General features: G+C 38.9%; 1 protein-coding gene across 1 annotated transcript in view; it reads left to right on the top strand.

The window, feature by feature from the left end:
• PARD3B (par-3 family cell polarity regulator beta) overlaps positions 1-19893 on the top strand; it is a 390492-nt gene that overhangs the window by 100714 nt on the left and 269885 nt on the right. The window contains exon 3 of the mRNA XM_062498095.1: positions 17397-17565. Coding sequence (XP_062354079.1) covers positions 17397-17565 — 169 coding nt within the window. The remainder of the gene's footprint in view (positions 1-17396; positions 17566-19893) is intronic.

Genomic DNA, 19893 nt, shown 5'->3' with positions numbered 1-19893 from the left:
CTCCTCTGCTGCTGTATAGAAACAGTGATGATGGCTTGTGAAAGACCCAACTGCTTCAGAGACTGTTCAAATATATTCTCCCTTTGAAAGAGTGCATTTAAATATGAGATTTGGGAAAGGATGTGGTGTTGATTTGTCATAAAATGGATAAATTTTGAGAAATGTATCGTTTATGAAAAAATTCAGACTAATGTGTGCCTGTCAGCCAAATAGTTGAGGATTTTTTTTTTCTACCAGCACTCTCTGCAGATGAGCCTTGCAGCTTGGAGTCTATTTTAGATTACATATGGATGTTAGGAGTAAGAGCTTCTGTGGAGTGAATCAGCAGTTCTAAAATTCCCATCTCTTGGTTTGGGAATTCTGTTCCCTCACAAAGAAATCTGAAGCTGGAAAACAAGCTTTATGGCGAGCACACGAATTCTGCTTAACAATATTTGCGTGTCACTGCAGACAGATTTTGTGCTTCCAGTAAAGCATCTTGGCAAGTAATTAAAGTGCTAGTCATTACCTGGTGGGGATTTCTAAGTAAGTTATTTCACACAACACGCAGTTTTGTCTGTTCTGTGAGAACTCTGGATTCTGGAAAACTGCAGCTTCTGCTGAAACCCCGAATGAAGAATTCTAATTTCAAATATCTTTCTATTTTTGTGAAATCTGCTTACGTTTGCTTGAAGCAGCATGGCTCATGATGTTGAAATTCTTTCCTTGTAAGAAGAACAGGTTGAAATTCCTTTCTGCTTTTTGCATTCGGAATGCTCACACTGACCTGCAGGGCTGCTGTGGTATGGTAGGTAACACAGGGAGTAGGACCTTCAGTTCTGGGATGTTTCATTGGTTTTGTGGCCAGTCACAGGCAAGTGATTTGATGTAGCACATCAGTTCTTCTGTATGGAAAAGTACTATCTAGATTCATGAGGTACTTGAGCTATTAACAGAAAATGTGAGTAAGGAGAAAAGATAATTTCATTCCACTTGCAAGAAGTAGGCTGAACTCCAGGTTTGTCATAGATATCATGTACAATCTTGGATAAATCAGTTTCTTTGTGCATTTTTGTTTCTTGGTAGAGTAGGAAGGACAGTTCTGCTGTACTTCACAAGTCTTAATGAAAAATTTATGTACCACACACATGTGTGTATACACACAGTAGCCTTCTTGTATCTGGTTATTTTTGTGACCTTCCATTGTGAGTGCATGGATAGAGTGGGCTGTTAATAACAAATAAGCTTAGTGAAACCAGTGCAGTTTTCTGGACGTAGTGTTTAGGTGCTTCAATTGAAATGAAGGAACTGGAATGTAACTGCTGCAATTTTTATTGTTTGTGCAAATGGAAGATGTTTAATAACATTAACATGTCAGCCACTGAGAATATGGGGAAGTTCTTCATATTGTCTTAGATTTTTGGTAGCACATTAATTAAACTTTCTTTTTCTAAAATAATGGAATACAATACAAAATAATTCCTATTTATTAGCAGAGCTGCTGGCTTTTCGTATGTGTTCCTTTTTAGAATGTTTCAACAGTATTTGTATATGCTTTAAATTTCCTAAAATACTAGTTCATGGTCAAAGGCACTCAAATGTATATCGAGATAGTGGAGCTACAACTGACAATGGCATTTGTGGTACCTTAAAATCATTTTACCCCATTTAGGCAAAATTATAGGCATTTCATTGTGCTGCATTATATGTTAGGGTGAGGATGTGAATTTTTTTAAATTCACTTTTATTTTGTTGTTGATTTGGAAAATGCTGAAAGTTCCAAAGTAAGATTGAAGTGAGTATATTCAACCCTTAACCTCTGTGCTGAGACTCCCTGTGGTGATGATTAATTGGTAATGTGAATATCTGTGAGGGAATAGTGGAAGTGCTGGACTTTTCAGAGGGGCTGTGACTGGTTGGTAGGTTTCATGTTTCATGTGAAACTACCCACAACACAGGTGAATCACTTGCTGTTAGTGACTCAGATGATTTGACTTGTATTTTTAGTAATGCCTGAGGAGGTATTAGTTGAGTGGCTTCCTGAATGTCGGTGAAGCTGTGATCTGGTTGGATGTGCAGTACATTGTAGTGCATTTCTGCTGGTGATCTGGGGAGATTTGTACTCCAGTCGAGTCGGTCAACACACGTGGCAGATGAGGAAGAGTAATGGTAGAGTGCTGCAGGTGTGAGTGGGGACATGACTGAAATAGAGGCGTGCTGTCAATTTGCATGATTTCTGGTTACGTAGGACTGACCTGAGAATCTTGGACCCGTGCATTTCCAAAGGGAGAGTGCGAGTTGTGATGAAGATGTAGCACCCAGATCCCCTTTCATTTGCTGGTGTTTGTCTGGCCTTGAAGTGGCTGGGGTGGGCAAGTGCTGTTTGCATGCCTGTTGCTGAAGTGTAGCTGTTTGCTGGGATCTCTGTCCTGTATGGAGTGTCAGGCTGCTCTGGCTGTGCTGCCACTAGCAGCACCGCGTGCCATCCTGTGCAGTAGAGAGAAGCATGTCAAGGGAAGGGTACACCAGCTCTGCTGGCTGACAGTGTTCCAAGTGCCTGCTTGAGCTGGGCTGTTCCATCTGCTGGCAGGCTCCTGGCAGGCACCTGCCACCTTGGTGCAGTTGAAATTGAAACACGCTGCATTATATTAAAAAAAAAAAAAAAAAAAAAAGAGCTTTTTTTTCTTCTTTCCCCTCAGACGTGCCATATTGTGGCTTTAAAGGAGTTTAAAGGAAACCGTCTTGAGACTTCTAAAAAATGAGTGATTGTTTTTCAAAGCTTGCTAAAAATACCAGCATGCAGGAAACCCTGTCAAGGTTGTTTTCCAGTAACATGTCTTCCATACCTGGTATGAAATGAAAGTTGAAGCAGTGCTTGTTTGGTGCTCTTGGATATGGAAACTTTCAGAAAGGGTTAGGTACATAATCACATCAGCAGTTGTTGCCTCTTTTGTTCGCTTTTAATGCAGCTGCTAATGGATTCAGGTTTTTTTGTTGGTTTTTTCCTTTTAACAAAACATCAGTTAATGTGAGAATTAATATCTGATAATGGGGAGCAAGAAATCTTTGAATGTTAATGGTATTATGTGTGCTCTCTCTACCCTTTTTATATTTGCATTCTAATAGGATTGGAATCTTTTAATGGCATAAAAAAATCTGTAAAGAGATTGGGTGTGGGTAAACCCTCAGTGATGCACTTTTGGATGAGAAATTTGGGTTGCTGCTGTATTTCACCATCAGCATAACAACTGCATTGATTGCAGAATGGGAAAATGCTTTAGTAGTTAGTGGGTTATGTCCTGAGATCCTGTTTCCCAACCACAGAGTGACCTGCCTGAAGTCTTAAGTTATTGAAAAGTAAACACAAATGTATTTAAAGTAATTGGGTTTCAATCCAATATATTTCTGCATTTATTTGAAAGAATCGTTGATTTTCAGTGATTGATTGCCACTAAAATGTTGATGTGCAATCAAATGTCTTTACATTAAATTTAACACTTTTTAAAAAGAGGAAAATGCATTATATGCATATTTATGCAATGATACTTAGCATACATTTATTCAGAGTCTTAATTTTTACATTTAGCTTAGGAAATGCTGAGTGACAGTTCTTATTTAGTAGACTATTAATTCTTTCTTCATGGCTTGTGTCAAGCTAGTTTTAGTAATTGAAGTTCAATTAAAGCTGCGGAGAACTGAAATGAATTTTAGTTAAGAAAAAATGGGAAACGTTCTGGATGTGTATTGGGAAAAGATTTGAATTTAAAGCTGATATATTGAACAGAAGCAGTTTGCAGGTGATGCATGATAGGCTATACGGCTGATAGGGTAGATGAGACCAGGAGGAATTTCTCAGGGTCTTGGAGTGAATGGAGCTCAGCTCTTACATTCAGTTGTTTTTCAGAGGCTGTAAAAAAGTGAGACTAGTAAGTTTCCCTGCTTTGCAGTGATCAGATGAGTTTTCATTTTGGAAGTGCTTCTTCTTGAGTTGAATTGCCTAGATAAACTGAAATGAGAATATACCCTGTCAGGAATTGTCATCTACCGCTCTCTGTAGCTCGTCATTTATCTCTTCAGAACGCTCTAGTTCCATGAGGCTAGCTCCGTGCTTTCCTCTTTTGAGAGTTTCCTTCAAATGCTGCACAGGACATGCTTCTTGTGAGCAGTTCTTTGGAGGGTAGGAATTGACTGTGGAATCCTCCTATTTGTTTTAGTCTCGTCTGCATTACCTTACAGATGATGCAGCAGCCTCCCCCTCTCATGCTGCCAAGTTGTGGTTGAAGTGTAGATCAGAAACCATTAGTATACAGTTAGAACCCTGGTGGAATGGGGTGACATGTCCAAAGACTGATGCTTCAGATGAGTCAAGAGAAGCTGTTGAGTTTCCTGATAGTCTGAAAGCACAGAATGGGAGAGGAGGCAAAATGAAGCGTCCTAGTAATTACTGAGATGACTTTGGATGGATCTGCCCTCCTTGCCTCCTCCCTGCACTGAAGTCCTGAAGCCCAAGTGGCCAAATACTCAGGAGTCATTAGAGGGCTGCTGATGGAAGGAAGAATCCAGCAGAATTGGATGCACGATTCTGCAAGCTTCATTTTGATTCCAAACTGTGTGCTGTGTGCTATTCCCATGTAACCTAAGCAGCATGTATAGGAAAATGCAAAGAACAAAAAAAAAAAAAATCTTACCACAAATATGGTCAGAACTTCTGTTTGGAGTATGTATCCCTTGTCACATTTTTTATAATGTCTTTGTGTTTCACTTGTGTTAGCCAATCTTACTTAAAATTAATTCCAAGTCAAAATGTAGGAAAAAATGTCTTTTATCTGTGCACAATGTTCAGTTCTGTTTTGATATAGCCCATGTAGTAGTTATTTGGCAGATTTTACTTTGTCATGTAATGACTTTGAAGAGTAGATGATTTTTTTTTTTCCTGTTTCTCAGCTTTTCTGAAATCCCTGAATCTCCGTGCAAGGGATATGTGGGGGCTGCACTTGTGAGCATTGACCTTCTGGGGCAGGCTGTGAGAAATGCTGTCCTGGCGTGGTGTCAGTGTTAGACCATGGAGCTCCCAGTGAGAGCAGCCAAACTGAGCCTGCCCTTTGGGCACCAGGCTGCAGGGTCAGCCTGCGTGGTGCCCTCATTTAGCTTGTAGATTAAAGCACAATCTAGGAGAGAAAGGAGTGACGTATTTTTGTCTTAAACATCTCTCTCCAATTTGTGCTGAAGTGAATAGTGGACATCCTGGGGTTTGCTGGCTGTGGCTCCCATTCATCACTAATGGAGTGCATCATGTTTTGGTTTGGGCTTTTTATTTTTTTTTTCCTGTGTTTGTAGGTATGGTTTTGGATCGGTTTATTTTTTAAAGGCACACAGATCATTAGATCAGAAGTAAAGGTGCTTTCAGGGACCTATGTGAAGACCAGTGTCAAGTTCTGCAGTGTGTGTGGGTGAATTACTAATAAAAAGCTATTTAACTTACATTGGATAGAAACCCCTGAGACTTGATTTCAGCTTACTATGAAAAAAATTCTAGTCTCTTGGTCAGAAAATAATTTGACTGGGGGATAAGAATTCAAGGCAGAGTTAATATATTTGTTAAGTTGTCTGAAATTTTTCTGTGTGGGTTTTTTTTTCTTTGGGTTTTCTAAAGCCTCAGAAGCCTCAAAGAGCAGCGTGCCATTATGAAAGTGGGGCTTACCTGGAGGGGACAGAATGCTCAGTGTGGCATAGCCACAGAGGAACAGAAAGCCATTGGCATGAAAGAACTGAGAGGAGCAGGAATGTCACTCTCACAATATGGTATTGGTTTCTTTTCCCACACTGGAAGAAAAATGTTAAAAAAATCTTCCGTAAAAGTTGACAAAGAACTGAATCAATATTGTTAGCTTTGTCTAACAACTTAAATATTCATGTATTTCAGGCCCTTTGAATAATGCTGGGTACCAAGGTGATGTGGCAGTGAGGAAGGCAAATGTCTTTCTCCTGGGAGTCCTTTCAAGTAGTAGCAGTAAAGCTGCAAAAACTTGAATTTTTTCTTACAAAGTCTGGCGAGACCTCAGCATGATTAAGTAACAAAATAGCCACGATCACTTTTCTGGAGGTGCCTAAAATACTGAGCTGGTTGTTTGCCTTTAGTTTTGATAACTCTTTGATGTTCAGGATTTTGGAAGATGTAGGAGCAACTGAAAAATTTCAGGAGAATTTTCTATTAGCTGAAAGTATTTTACACCTTTCCCATTGTGTTGTTTATTAAGTAGTTTAGCTTGCTTTTGAAGGTGGAGCCTGGTATATCATTCACTTTCAGGGTTTTTATCTAAAAAGTGCTTTGCTTTTATGAATATAATTTAATCATTTGTAATGAGGAGTGGAAAATGCATGAACAAGCGTCTCTCTGAAAAATCACGTTTGAAATTTCTAAGTAATGATCTGAATGGTCTGCAGTTATTTATTCCCAAGACATATCACTGTTTTGCAGAATATTCAAACTACTGTAATCAAAATTAAACTGTGCCCTAAGCATGAAGATTATTTTTTTCCTAAAAAAGAAAGCTTTGGTTCACATTAAACCAGTAATTTGGAGTGATAGGACTCTGTTAATTGAATTCTACATCTTGGTTAAATGTATTCTTCAGTGTTTTTTATTATCTAATGAAAATTTTTAGTTTAATCAGGGTAGGTGAGAAACAATGCTCGGTATATAGCAGTATATTCAATGCAACAAGTAAGTTCCCTTTTCTTGCAAGGTTTTTCTTGCAGGCAGTAGTCTCCTTAAGAAATGTTAAGATAATTTTAATCATTGCTCAGAGGTTAGACTTGCAGTCCACATTTTTATAGCTAAAAGTTACACAAACCTTTGCATTAAATGAATGTTCAACAGTGTACTTAATAGGGTATTGAAATTCAGCCTTAGAAATGAGGTTTGTGTCAAAATCCATCTAATGAGCAATTATAATATCACTTACTGAAAATATGCTTTGGTTTTACCTTTTGGATCCTGTCCTGGTGTGGAAAGACAAGGACATTGCTAGTATTGGAATTTTTTTGAGTATTTTTTCTTGTGCATTCTGTTTTAATAGGATGTGTTCATATATGAATACCAAGAATCACCCCAGGGCTACTAGAAGGGTATTTATGTGGTGTCTTGTCTACTTGCAAACATATTCATGTCCAAGGTGTTCATAACAGACACGTGTATGTACATAGCTGCTGCTAACTTTGCAAATACCATTTTGCTCAGCTGAATTCTGAATTTTAATGCTCAGAAAACCTTAAAAAGATGTTAAATTTTACTGTGGATCTTGGACATGATGTCAACATTAAATTTGTTTACTAAGAAATTATGAAACTTATCTATGCAATTATGCTGTGGGCAGCTAATATTAGGGTAAAAAATGACTGAAGTTTATAATATGTAGATCATTCTTTTAAGGAGTATAATGAACAAGGCAGCAGTAGGATGTCTGTTACGAACTGATTGCTGAAATGAGTAATTCTTATTGAAGGGTTTTTTGTTATTGCCAGGGATGTGACTATCTCTAGAAATGTTACTTTTAGTTTCCTTGTTTTCACAGTAATGGTGCATTAAAGTGTCAAGTCAAAATAATTTTTCTCTAGCCCTTCTGTTCTGGTAATTCATTTGGGAATATGTATTTTTTTTTGGAACCACTGCACTGCTTCTAAAGTTCCTAAACGTTTCGCTATTTTGCGTTACTGATCTTCTGGGACTGCATAACTTTTTAGGTTTCTTCTTCAGTTGCTGTAGTCTTCATAAACTGGTTTGTCTTTCAAAAAGATAAAGAAAACACAATTCTTCTGTGAATGACAATGATTGACTTTGTAGTCTTCTATTAATGAGTAGGGTGAAACAATTGATGTGAACTAACCAATTTCTAAGTACATTCTGAGGAATTTGGTGATACTGTTACATTTCTTTTAAACGTCTCTCCTGCCTCCTCATGTTCCTACGCCTCAAATGTTATGCATAAGAGCATCACTATGTTTAGGAGCTTTCTTTAGAGACATGATTGCTGGAGGTCAAGGTCAGCTGACTTCTACTACTGAAGCATATAGGGTCATGATACTGCAAATGAGGTCACTGCGTGAAAGGCAAAAAGTATTTGTTTTCTAGTTTTTTCAAAGGGCTGTGTATGCTTTATTATAATGCACTAGCAAGTGCCTAGGGATACTATGTATTGACAGAACTAATAACAAACTAGGAGAGACTGATAGCATTAGTTTATCATTAGGGACAGACCTTTCCTCATCAAGGTGACAACTAGTTTTGTAAGCTTACTTTTGCCTTTCTAGAGCCTGACATATAAACTGTCAGAGACAGGGCAAATAATGCAGTCTCACTGAGCAAGGCATCAGTAGGAATAGGACTCTTGGCAGTTGTAAATACTGAAATGTTTTTCTGCACAGACAGAAACACAGTGTGAGAACTGCATGACGTGTGGCAGCATCCCAAGATTTATCAAGCCTGTCTGTACTAATGGAAGTTGTTGTGTATGCTATGCTATACAGATGGTTTTACACTTTCTGATGGGTTTTACAATTCAAGCATTTTTTATGCTGCTTTTTTTTCTCTACTTCCAAAGTTCCATTGCCCCATCCTGTAATGTCTTCTAAAAAGATCAGAGATGTTTAAACTGAACAAACAACTGATTCATATGCTGTCATTGAGTAATTGGGACTAAAGCAAAAACATATTTTTGCACATGATGCATATTGTCAATTCAATGAGAGAGAAAATAAGAGAATGACTTGGTAGAATTTGTTCTAGGTTGGTCTCAGGTTTGCATCTAAGAAAGCTGAATACACACTCAGGAAAGTAGCCAAGAGAAGCAATTCCATCTGTTTGGCACTTGTGAGACCACAGCTGGACTCACTAAAGCTGGACTGACTAAATACAACCACAGTTGTATTTAGTTTTGGTCTCCTTTGGTGCAAGAAAGACACTGACATATTTGAAGCCAGCTCAGCACAGGATCACAAGATCAGAGATTGAATGTGAGACCTGGGGAGAAAGGGTAAGTGAACTTCATAGGCTAAGAGTGTAGAGGAGCCTGCATCCTACCTTCTTGAAAGTCCACAGTGAGTAAAGAAGAGGCAGTGGACATTAAATTGTCATGAGGAAGATTCTCTTAAAATATGAGAGACTTTTTTTTTTTTTTTTTTTTGCACTGCAAGGGTGGTCAAGCACTGAAACAGATCCCCACAGACTTGTGGAATATTCATCCTTGGAGGTGCACAAAAATTGATTTGGGTTTGAGCCAAGTGCTAGTCTGGCACTGCTTTGAGTGAGAGAGTGGACCAGTGACTTCCAGAGATCCCTTTCAACCTAAGTTGTTCTGTGTACCCTCATTAAACTGGAAAATACAAGAAGGTTGAAGTGCTTAATGAATTGTTTTTTAACATCATAAATCATTGCCTAGAGTATGAAGAGCAATGCAAATTCCTAAAAATTTCAGTTATGCCCTCTGGTCTTAGCTGAAGTGGTGTAATGTCTTTCCACCACAGATTACTTTAGTTTAAATTTCTGAAGATTTTTAAATGCCTATATAATGCAAAGGTTATTTGAAGCCAGCTCAGGACTTGGAAAGCATCTGGAAAGGCACGAGAAGAGGTGGAGAAGTCTGCTCAATGCCAGGTGAGGTGCCTGCTAAAAGCAGGAGTGGGAATGTCTGTGCTGCAGTAGGAACTGGGAGCAGCTTGAGCTCTCCTCATTTGTCTTTCCACCCCCTGCCTCAACTGCCCGTGTGTGGCTTGGGGTACCCAGAGGTTCTCTCAACAAAGGTGCTTGTTCTGTCAGGTGGGGTTTGTGTTGTTGTCCAACTAAGGAGCTAATTTAGCACTGAAGTAGTATTCCAAAGTAAAATTCATATTGTAAGGTATTATAATTCATGTTATAGGAGTGAGCATTCATTGCTGCTTACTCACAATATAGTAACTAAGATGTCACTTTCACTTCTAAGTATAGACTTATTTCATGGCACAGTAAAATTTTCCTTTTCAATGACTGATTCCAGTAAGTCCATTTGACAAGCATGGTTCTAGTAAATAATGTAGTCTTTAATTATCTACATTTTTATAGTTCCATTTTAATTGGACTCTCCAAAATTAGCTCATCTTCGGTAAAGTCCATATAGGTGAAAGTATTCAGTTTCAAGTTAAGCAGAAAGGAAATAATCAGTCTTACATTCCACAGCCTTTCAATTTGTTTTTTTTTTTTTTTTTTTCACTTGGATAGAGGAAGAATAAAAGCAAAGGGCATTTGTTATCTAGCAAAACTCAGAAGCTATTTCACATGAAAACATAATGAGTGTGACAGGCTACAAATAGCATTGAACATGAATCTTTTACTGAAGAAAGGAGAAATGTCCTTTGGTATATTTACTTCAATCAACCCTAATAAGGCTTGTTTTATGTGTTTTATGCATCCGCCATCATAATTATAAATCCTTGACATTTTAGCACTAGCATTTATATCTGCCAGGGAAGCTACCCGAAGTCAACCCTCAAGGAATGTCTGCATTGTACTATGGATCTCCATAACAGCTCTCAAGTAGTTACTAAGTGGCTTAAAAAATTACATCTCAGTCATGCTTGAAGGGCTCATCAAACTTTGCCACAAATATCAACGTTAAGTACTCAATCAGCTGCATTGTTTGAAGTACAGTCACGTGTGCCCACACAGGAACGGGTTGGACAGGAAGAAGAATTATATAAGGGCTTATCAATCAGGGATTTTTTTTTTCCCCCGTGACCTTTCAAAAACTCCTTTCTCTTCTTCCTGAAAGATCAGGGTCTTGAGCCGGGCCTGGCAGCTGCTAGGCATGCTGCTTCTCTTCTTATTTCATATTTTTGTATGTTTGGAAACTATTCAGAGCAGAGGCTACCAGCGTTTGTATGCGTGTCGTGTGATTCTGTTCTTGGCTGCTCTTGGACAGTACCAGAAAATCTGAATAACAAGGATAGGAAAAGTGTCAGGTGGTCTTTGGGAAGACACTGTGGTGTATGTCGTTTTGGCATGTAGGTAAACAAGATGAGCTAATCACCATAGCTTTCATGTAATATATCTGTAATTTGTTTTCATATGTAGGTGTGAAGGAAGGCTTGCCATATGGTGTGTATATTGGTATTTTTCCCTGACAGCCTTTTTTTTTTTAAGGAATTCCAAGGCATACTATTATGCAAGAATACCATTTCAAACACTCATCAGTATATACAAGAATAATACCTTGAAAGAATATTGAAGAAAGGTTGTAGTGCTCCGGGAAAGTTTTAAATTGAAAAATTAAATAACACTTTCATACATTTTAAGGGAGCTTACTTACCTTAGTTCTGTGTTACACTCTTACCAGGCTTTCATCTTTCAACCATTTGAACAAGATTCTTTCATAAGTAATGTATAAAATCTGATTTTACATTAATTGGTTTGTGGAGTTCTGAAGCACATTTCACAATGTCTTTGTGAATACTTATTTTCTTTTTTTGGTTCAACATATGGTGCACTTTACTCTCAGTCTTCTTGCCTTGATGTAAAGTCTTCTTGTCCCCTCAAGGGCATAAGCTAAAAGTATAACTCGTTGCAGTTCTGATTTTTAAAATAATTTGTAGATGTTATTTTGCATATTGCTCTGTTCTGGTATCAGTGTGTCACATACAGAGATCCTGTGTATCTTTGTATCTCTTTGTTATGTATGTGTAGGCATAAATGCAAGGTTAGTCCTACAGATCCCCAACTGAGGGACCAGAGAACAAGGCTGAGTGGTCCTGTGGTGAACATCAGTTTCTGCTGTAGCTTAAGCCATCACTTCTCCTTATGCCATGAAGCTCAGTGAAATAGTCACTGAGCTTTTCATTCATTCCTCCTGACACCTCTTTGCTAAAATTCAGGTGCTTTCTGTGAAGAGTCTTTTGATAATGAACCCAAAAATGAGAGAATATTTTAGCCACATTATTTTATGGGCAACTGAGAACCACTCTCACAGGAGATCTGGCCACCAGAAGTAAAGATATGGTTAAAAAAAAGTCTAATTTTTCCTGAATGGGCATTTGAAATCATGGACAGAGTACCTGAACAGGAAACAAACATGTCTGGAATAAATCCACAATTTTACTGCCTCTGGTTGTCCGTAAGTGAGAGAAGAATCTAGATAAAGTGAATGTGGAAAAAAAAATTAAGAGGAAATATTTCCATATTACTTGAATGAAAAATTTAATAGAAGTTGAGCATTTAATTGCTTTTTGTGTTTTTGAGTATATAATTTCAGCTGTTGAAAATTGTATCTTTTCAGTCATGTACCAGTGCTAGCCTATGACTGAGAACTTCTCTTAGTGATTTTTATCCTGACTGTAATTGAAAGCTGATTAATTTAATTGCAAACAAGCTTGTATTTTGCCATTTCTTCCTTAGTACTTAACGTAAATGCCTGGTGTTTGGGGTCAGAAGGGAAGTAGTGGTGTCTATTTTCTAATTCAGTACAGAAAAGCTAGTAAAATATACAGGTTTTAACCTTATTAACAATAATCTAGTTGTCAAAAGTGTAGTTTGACGTGAAATAATTATGAAATCTTTTATTTAAAATGGTGTATGGGGCAGTGTAAAGTCAGCTGTTTCCGACTTAACAAACAAGTGCCTTAAATTGCTGCTGTTTGCTCAAAGGTGAGAATGTTTTTCTTGAGAATTCTGAAGCTCCATGAAGTTATGTTTAATTAAGCTTAGTTAGCGAGGACCAAAACCAAACTGTTGAGGAATGGATTTGGGAGGGTTTCTTTTGCTGCCTGTCTTGTGTGCTTGGGGTGTCTGCCAGATCCCGGAGAGGCACGGCTGCAGTGTGCACCCTTCACTGGATCTCAATCCCATTGGTGGGTTTGGGAATGGAGTCCCATAATTTTGTACATCATCTTCTTGTACGTTTCTGCGAGCTTTGCAATTGAAACCTCAGTAGAGTATTGGGAGAACTGTGCCACAGAGCAGCGTACAAAATGAAAATTTGGCTGCATCACAGTGCCTTGTAATCAAACACCACCAACAATGCTAATAAAATGGAAATTTTGTTATTGCTGCCTTGTGTTGAGACTATGTCAGTATGGGCAGAGAGAATTTAATAATCAAAAATGATGGATAAGTACTAAATTTTGATAATTTATTGATTTTCTATGTAACTGGTAGGATGTTAATAGATATTGCAATAACAATAATAATGTTATTATTTCACCTACAGAGAAATGCATATATGTCTTTCACAGTAAATATTTGTGTTCTTTAAACAACCTTTAAAAAAGAGATGCCTGAGCACAGTAAATGTACAAAATTGTATAAATTGCTCAATTTACAGATGTCTGCAGTAATATTTTGATGTTAACCCCAGTCAGCTGACCTACTGCATTCTCAGTATTTGTAAGTATTGAACTGGTAAAGAACAAACTGGTATTGCAAGCAGTGGTGTTGTTTTATTGATATATTTGTGGGGATTTCTTAATGCATCCTGAAATTCTCTTCAATCAGATAATTTTGGCAGTCTGTTCCAGTTAAAGAGTTTTCCATACTGGAAATGGGAAGTCAATTATGAGAATTGTTTTTGAGTAGTTAATTTACATAACCTTAATTGTATTAATTCCCTTTGAAAGGCTGAAGCAGATATTTATAATACTTTGATTGATTAGCAATGTATTTGTCTTAGAATTGCTACTCATAAGACACTGCTGCAACTGTGGTCCTGAGGAGTTGTCTCCCAAATAAACATTTGAGAAAACAAATGGCTGTTTATTTCACTGGGGAGGAAAAGCATCACGTCTTTGCTACCTCCGCTGGCAGTATTGTAGCACCTCCTTTCCCCACTCCACAAAAAATGGGAGTTTAGATCATGTTACTTAATTACTGGTGTGTTCCATACTGTAAAGAAATGCGTTTCCCTTGTTTTGGATTTTTTTTTTTATCTGTCAAAATAGTGTCTGGGTGTAGACTGAGGAACTGTGGGTTTCTCTCAGAAGCCACTCACAGAATGTCAGCAGTAAGAGGCGGGTGTTGGTCCTGTTTTCAGGCAGGTGTTGGCCCTCGTGGCCTGGCTCAGGTGGAATCTTCTTCCAGCTGTTTGCCAGGCTGTAGGGCAGGTGTTGGCTTGCAGCAGCTGTCTGCTCGGGCTCTGGAAATGAAGTGGGTGCAATTGGGAAGGGGCGTCGCGTTGTCGTCTCTTGGGGTTCCTCTGCTGCACGAGGTGGGAGGAGAGGAGCCAGCCTGTGTCTGTGTGCTGAACCTTCTTGGTTCCAGGGCAGAGCTGACAGAAGCGTGGAGTCCCCCGTTTGCAATCGTTCCGTACTAGGAGATGATCCGGGGTTTTATCCACGCTCGGGCGCTGCCGTGTCTGCCCCTCAACCTGCCTGAACCCAGCTTGTTCCTGAGCAGGTGGCCGGGGAGGCGCCCGGGGCAGGGCCACCCGCTGCTAGGGCAGGTTCTTTGGGGACCCTCGGTGACACGAGGATATCGTCACTGCAATGGGAACTTCCCTTTAAGCCGGGCCCTGCGCAGCTGGGGCTCCCTCAGCCCCAGGGACGGCGCCCACCCACCCGTGTCCCTGAACTGAGGGGAGGGAGAGACCTTCAAAGGAGCCCCGGGGACCTGCTCCCTCCCTGGGCAAGTGGCAGGAGCAGGAGCAGCCTTGCCAGGAGCGCGGGGAGTGGCCATGAGGCAGTCAGCCTCTGGGGCTGGCAGCTAGCTAAGGTCCCTGCCATATCTCGCAGTGTCCAGGGTCTGTGACCTGACTTGCCTGTTAGAATAATTTTATATTATCACTTCTGCACAAGATTCATTTCAGCTTTAGGAGACTGAGGAAAGCTGTGGTGCTTAGAAACTGCGGGGTGCAATAGTACATGGCTGCTGCCCTGGTGACCAGTGGAAAACACTTGCAGAAAACACATAGAAGTAATTCTAGCATCAGTTTGTCCTGGTTTGCCCTTCTGGTTTCTGCTGCTACATGTTTTGGAGGTTTCTGAGACTAAGGTAGTGCTTGTACCTGTCTATTTAACTCTTATTCCTGGTGTTTTCCATGACTAGATATGTATTTATATATATATGTTTTTTTTTTTTTTTTTAACCAATTCCTACTTTTCACCTCTGCAACATCCTGGGACAGTAAGTGTAGAATATTCCAAAGTAATATAGCATTTAATATGATTTCTATGGTGTGAAACCAAGGGGAAACTCAGCTTGGTCTGGTTGAGGAATTCAGTTGTTCCCATCAAATCACAACTGAGTTCCATTTATTCCATTCTACGTTGTGGATGCTCAAATGAACTTTGTATCCTGCTGTTACCTAAAGTGCTTTCAGTGCCACAGTCCTACACAATCTCCAATTTCCTCTTCATTAGTAACAGCCTCTTTTGCAGAAATTAAATTTCCACAGTGAAAGTGAGATTGAGAAAGTAAACCTTTCTGTGTACAATGCTGATGGAACTTACTGAATCAGGATGAGCTGCCATAATAGCAGGAACATGAATAGTCATTTTGGAAACAGATGAAAGATACAATAAGATGGGGGTTTTGATTTGTTTCTTCTTGGTGCTGGAGAAAATTGCTGTGATCTGTTAGTGTCTGGATCTCAGTCAGCCTTCTTGGCTAGATGTAATTTTGGGACATAACAAATGCAGTGTGAACACTTGGGTACTTTACATGTTATGCAGGAATAAGCCACAAAGAGACTTGTCCTTGTTACTGGAGTGCATATTTTCTACATGCTTTGGATAAGTAAAAAGCAAATTGTGGGTTGTAGAAACTTGGTTGTATGGCCATGGAAAGGAAGCAGGCTCTACATGGAAAAAGAGAGCAAGTTTTCTACCTAATTATTTAAAGGGTTTTGTGTGTCTCTGAAATGTGCCTTGGTAAATATGAGCTGACACATTTCTAGCAACCAAATTATAAATGAGTGGAAGACCTGAAAATGTCAGTTTCTTCCTTTTAGAAGCACTTCAGGATTTTTCTTTCCTTTTCCTTCATACATTCATTTCTTCCCTTGGGCAAATGAGTTTGTTTAAGTATTTGTTTCAGTATACCGGTTTTCATAGGATAGAATTGTTGACACGTCTTGGAAGTGTCTGAAGAGATTTGATGTACTCATATTTTTATAAGAGAGAGTGTATGCATACCTTAAAATAGCACAGAGAGAGATAAAAAGTAGTAAATCAATCCTTTAAACTTGTTTTTCTGTTTGTCTTCACATCGCCTAACCAGTTGTGTGTGTTGTGATATTTTTCATGATTAGCTGGGAAAACAATAGGATAATCTGAAGGAGTTCAGAGAAAGCAAAATCAATGAGCACCTTAGGCAGAGTGTTTGCCATTTAAATGGCACAAGAACTATGTCATGTCAGGTGCTGGGGTGGGGAAAACACTTGGACTGCTGCTCTTAACCTCCTCTGCTTTGGGAGAGGACTCTAGAGTGCCAAGCATCCCACAGCTGAGAACATCATGTCTTCTGTTTTGTTTTAATAATATTTTGGTTTGTTTTCCCAGAGCTGTAACATGCTTGACCATTTTCCTGGAACTTTAATACAATTTACACCCAGCCGCATGTGTGTGTCATTTCACGATGAGGCTGCACAACCACTGTCTGATCACTTTATATTAATAGAGACCAAAAGGATGATCTTTGTGAAAGGCCAGAGGCAAAAAATAATAATTATTCTGGTGGTTTTTATCATTTTCATGGCCACATTGGTGTGGCCTTGAGCAGCAGACTTTGGAGCCTTCCCATGTGCCTGGGGTGGTGCAAGAGTCAGTGACTGAGTGAGAGTTTTCAGAAACGCGTACCCGGGGCAGGACGGGCGGGAGGGAGGGATCAGTGCTGGGTGTGTGTGTGCTGTGCTGGACCAAGAAACGTTCATCCTTCCAGAGAGACAGGTTGGACAGCACGAGAGAGACCCCGCGCCGCTCCGGCTGGCTCTTGTCCTTGGAATGTGGTTACTACGTTCTCACCCGTGAAACGTGCAGCTGCTGTGCTTGTGCTACCTTTGTGCAGCATGTCGGTCAGTAGTGCTAAATAATAACACCCTCTACCCACAAGAATTAAATGCCGTTCTGTGTTTTTAAGCATGTTCATCTCTAAGTGTTTGGAAATAACGTAAAATGCTCACTAATGGTAGCAGGCAAACTCTGAGAAATGTGTGTCAGCACAGGGCAGTGCTGAAGAGTATACTTAAGTCACACTGAAGTCAATGTATCTAAACACAAATGTCTGTGCTTTCTGGAATCTGTGTGTTTGTTGTTAGCTGTTCTGAAATAAGATCATTATTTTTGTACTTTAACAGAAGTATAAGGTTGGTGGTTTGGGGTTTGTTTTTCTTTTTTTTTTTTTTTAAGAGTGAAGTTTGGAAATACTTAAAATATACAAAATACATTATCTTTTGTTTTGATAGCTGATTGCTGTTTATGATGAACAAGAACCTCCCCGTAAGAGTGATGGCACCAATGGGAATTTGACAGACAGAAACAGCCCAGACTCCTTTGAAACAGAGGTAGCAACTCAGCTGGCTGCCTTTCAGCCCATTGGTGAGATTGAAGTGACTCCTTCTGCTCTAAAACTGGGTAGGTATAATGGTTTTTGCTTTCATTTTTCTTTTTCTGTGTGTCTGTAATCTTATTTTATATATTTAAAGATTTTTTTTTTTTAGCATCCCATTATTTGCTTTGCAGTTCAATGAGAGGCCTTGAAGGGAAGCTGTATGGGGAGTGTCTGAGGTCACTTGGTCTGTTCAGCCTGGAAAAGGGGAGGTTGAGGGGGACCTCACTGTGGTCTAAAGTTTTCTGGTGAGGGGACATGGAGGGCCAGGCTCTCCTGGGGTCAGTGACAGGACCCAATGGAATGACGTGAATCTGGGTCAGGGGAGGTTTTGGTTGGATGTTTGAAAAAGGTTCTTCACCCAGAGGGTGGTTGGGAACTTGCACAGGCTCCCCAGCACCAAGGCTGACAGAGTTCAAGAAGCATTTGGACAGCTCACACAGTGTGAATCTTTGGGATGTCTTGTGCTGGGCCAGGAGCTGCTGACAATCCATCACGGTATTTGAGAGCACTCAAGATGAAACCTTTGCATAGTGTTTTCAAATACCACGGTCGTTGAAAAAAAAACCCAGCTGGATTTTTGTTTTGAGGAACCTGGGTTCGGTGAGTGTAAAACTGCTATGTGCAAGTGCTTGTACCAGCTATCTGAGCTAATGCCCTGTTCTGGGTGTGGGAGGTGGGAAGAGGGATATGCTGGTTGCAAACACTTCAACTCTTTGCGTTTGAAGAAGTTGCACAACTGGGCCCATTTGCCTTTCTGATTTTCAAGTGATGGATTGTGATTAGGAAAGGCTGCTGCTTAATTTCTTCCCACATCAGAGGGTACTGCAGGAGCTGCTGCAGCTCTGGTGCCCTGTATTGTTGAAGTGTGCCTGGATGGCCGCGAGTTCAGACTGATTTCCACTTGCAAACAGCTGGAGCCTTGTATGCTGCACGCAGAGCGCTTTGAAGAACGTTCTTGGACTGGGAGCAGGCTGAGCTGTCACCTGAGTACTGGCCAAGAAGCTTTCAAAAGCAGATTGAAGGTGAATGCTGGGACTGCCTGCCTGTAAAACAAACGAATGATGCCCAGGAGAGCCTGCTGTGCATCCCACCAGTGCCCACTTCCCAGCTCAGCCCTGTTCCTGAGTGCTGCTGGCAGTCTCCAAATGCTGGGCAATAAAATCCACAAGCACCTGGGGGATGGGTAGAAGTACTGTCTCTAGTTGTGCTACTCTTGGGGAGTAGTCTGATTACCAGTTGAGAAATGGAATGTCCATTGGTCTATTTTAATTACTTTTTAAAGTTATTTGAATTATTGAAATATAAATGTATCAATATTTCAATGAATTTATTAATATTTAAACAAACAATGTACATTTATTTATATTAAATTAATAATTACTTGATAAATCGCACACAACAATATAATATATATTAGTAATTATATATTATTATATTGGTGTAATAATAATAATTATATATAATTAATATAATAAAAATATACTAACACACCAGTAATGATATCTAATAATATTTAAAGTAATATATAATGGATCAATATATTTATATTTATATTCATATTTATATATTTATATTCATATTTAAATTCATATTATATTTATATTCATACTAATATTTATATTCATATTTATATTTATTTATATGTATATACGTATATATTTATATAATTTTTATATGCATATGTATATTTATATATTTATAATATATATTTATTTATATTATATATTTACTTTTATTTATTGCTTATTATATATTTAAATATATTTAAATAAATTTAAAATTATTTATAGTTAAATTTATTTAAATTATTTCAAAGGGAAAATGCTAATTAATAGAAGAGGTGAGCTAAAGTAAAATTTTGACTAAAGTTCACTGGATGAAGCTGTGTAACTTCTAACAGAAGTCTGTCCTTATTTTTGTGCCTGCTGCAGAAAATTCTAAAACTCAAGCTGCATGAAAATTTTTAAAGTTTGTGTTAATGGATTGTATCTGTTTTTTTCCATATTCTGAAGTAAAAAAAAAAAAAAAATCTTTTTCCGTATTTAATGACACACAGGAATTTTTCATAACTAAAAACCTTGAGCTTATTTTTGACATAACTTGTGTGTATTTTCCTGTGTTTTTTGGTAAGCATGAGGTATGGAACAGCTTGCAGCTCAAGGTTTGGTGGCTAAAAGTTTTGCCACTTCATGTATTCATATTTTTAAATTGTGCTGTTACCACATCTTAGCGTGTTTCAGAAAGTAGAGATTGTTCTCCAAATAGCTCTGAGCACTGTTTTTTTAAAAAAGTGTTTTGTCTGGCATACTGTTGTTACATAAATTGAGGGTTGGAGTACCTCAGCTTCACAG

This window comes from Cinclus cinclus, chromosome 9 (assembly GCF_963662255.1).
Source record: "Cinclus cinclus chromosome 9, bCinCin1.1, whole genome shotgun sequence".
Taxonomy (NCBI): Eukaryota; Metazoa; Chordata; class Aves; order Passeriformes; family Cinclidae; genus Cinclus; species Cinclus cinclus.
The sequence above is the reverse complement of the archived record's forward strand: the minus strand, read 5'-3'. Positions and strand labels throughout refer to the sequence as shown.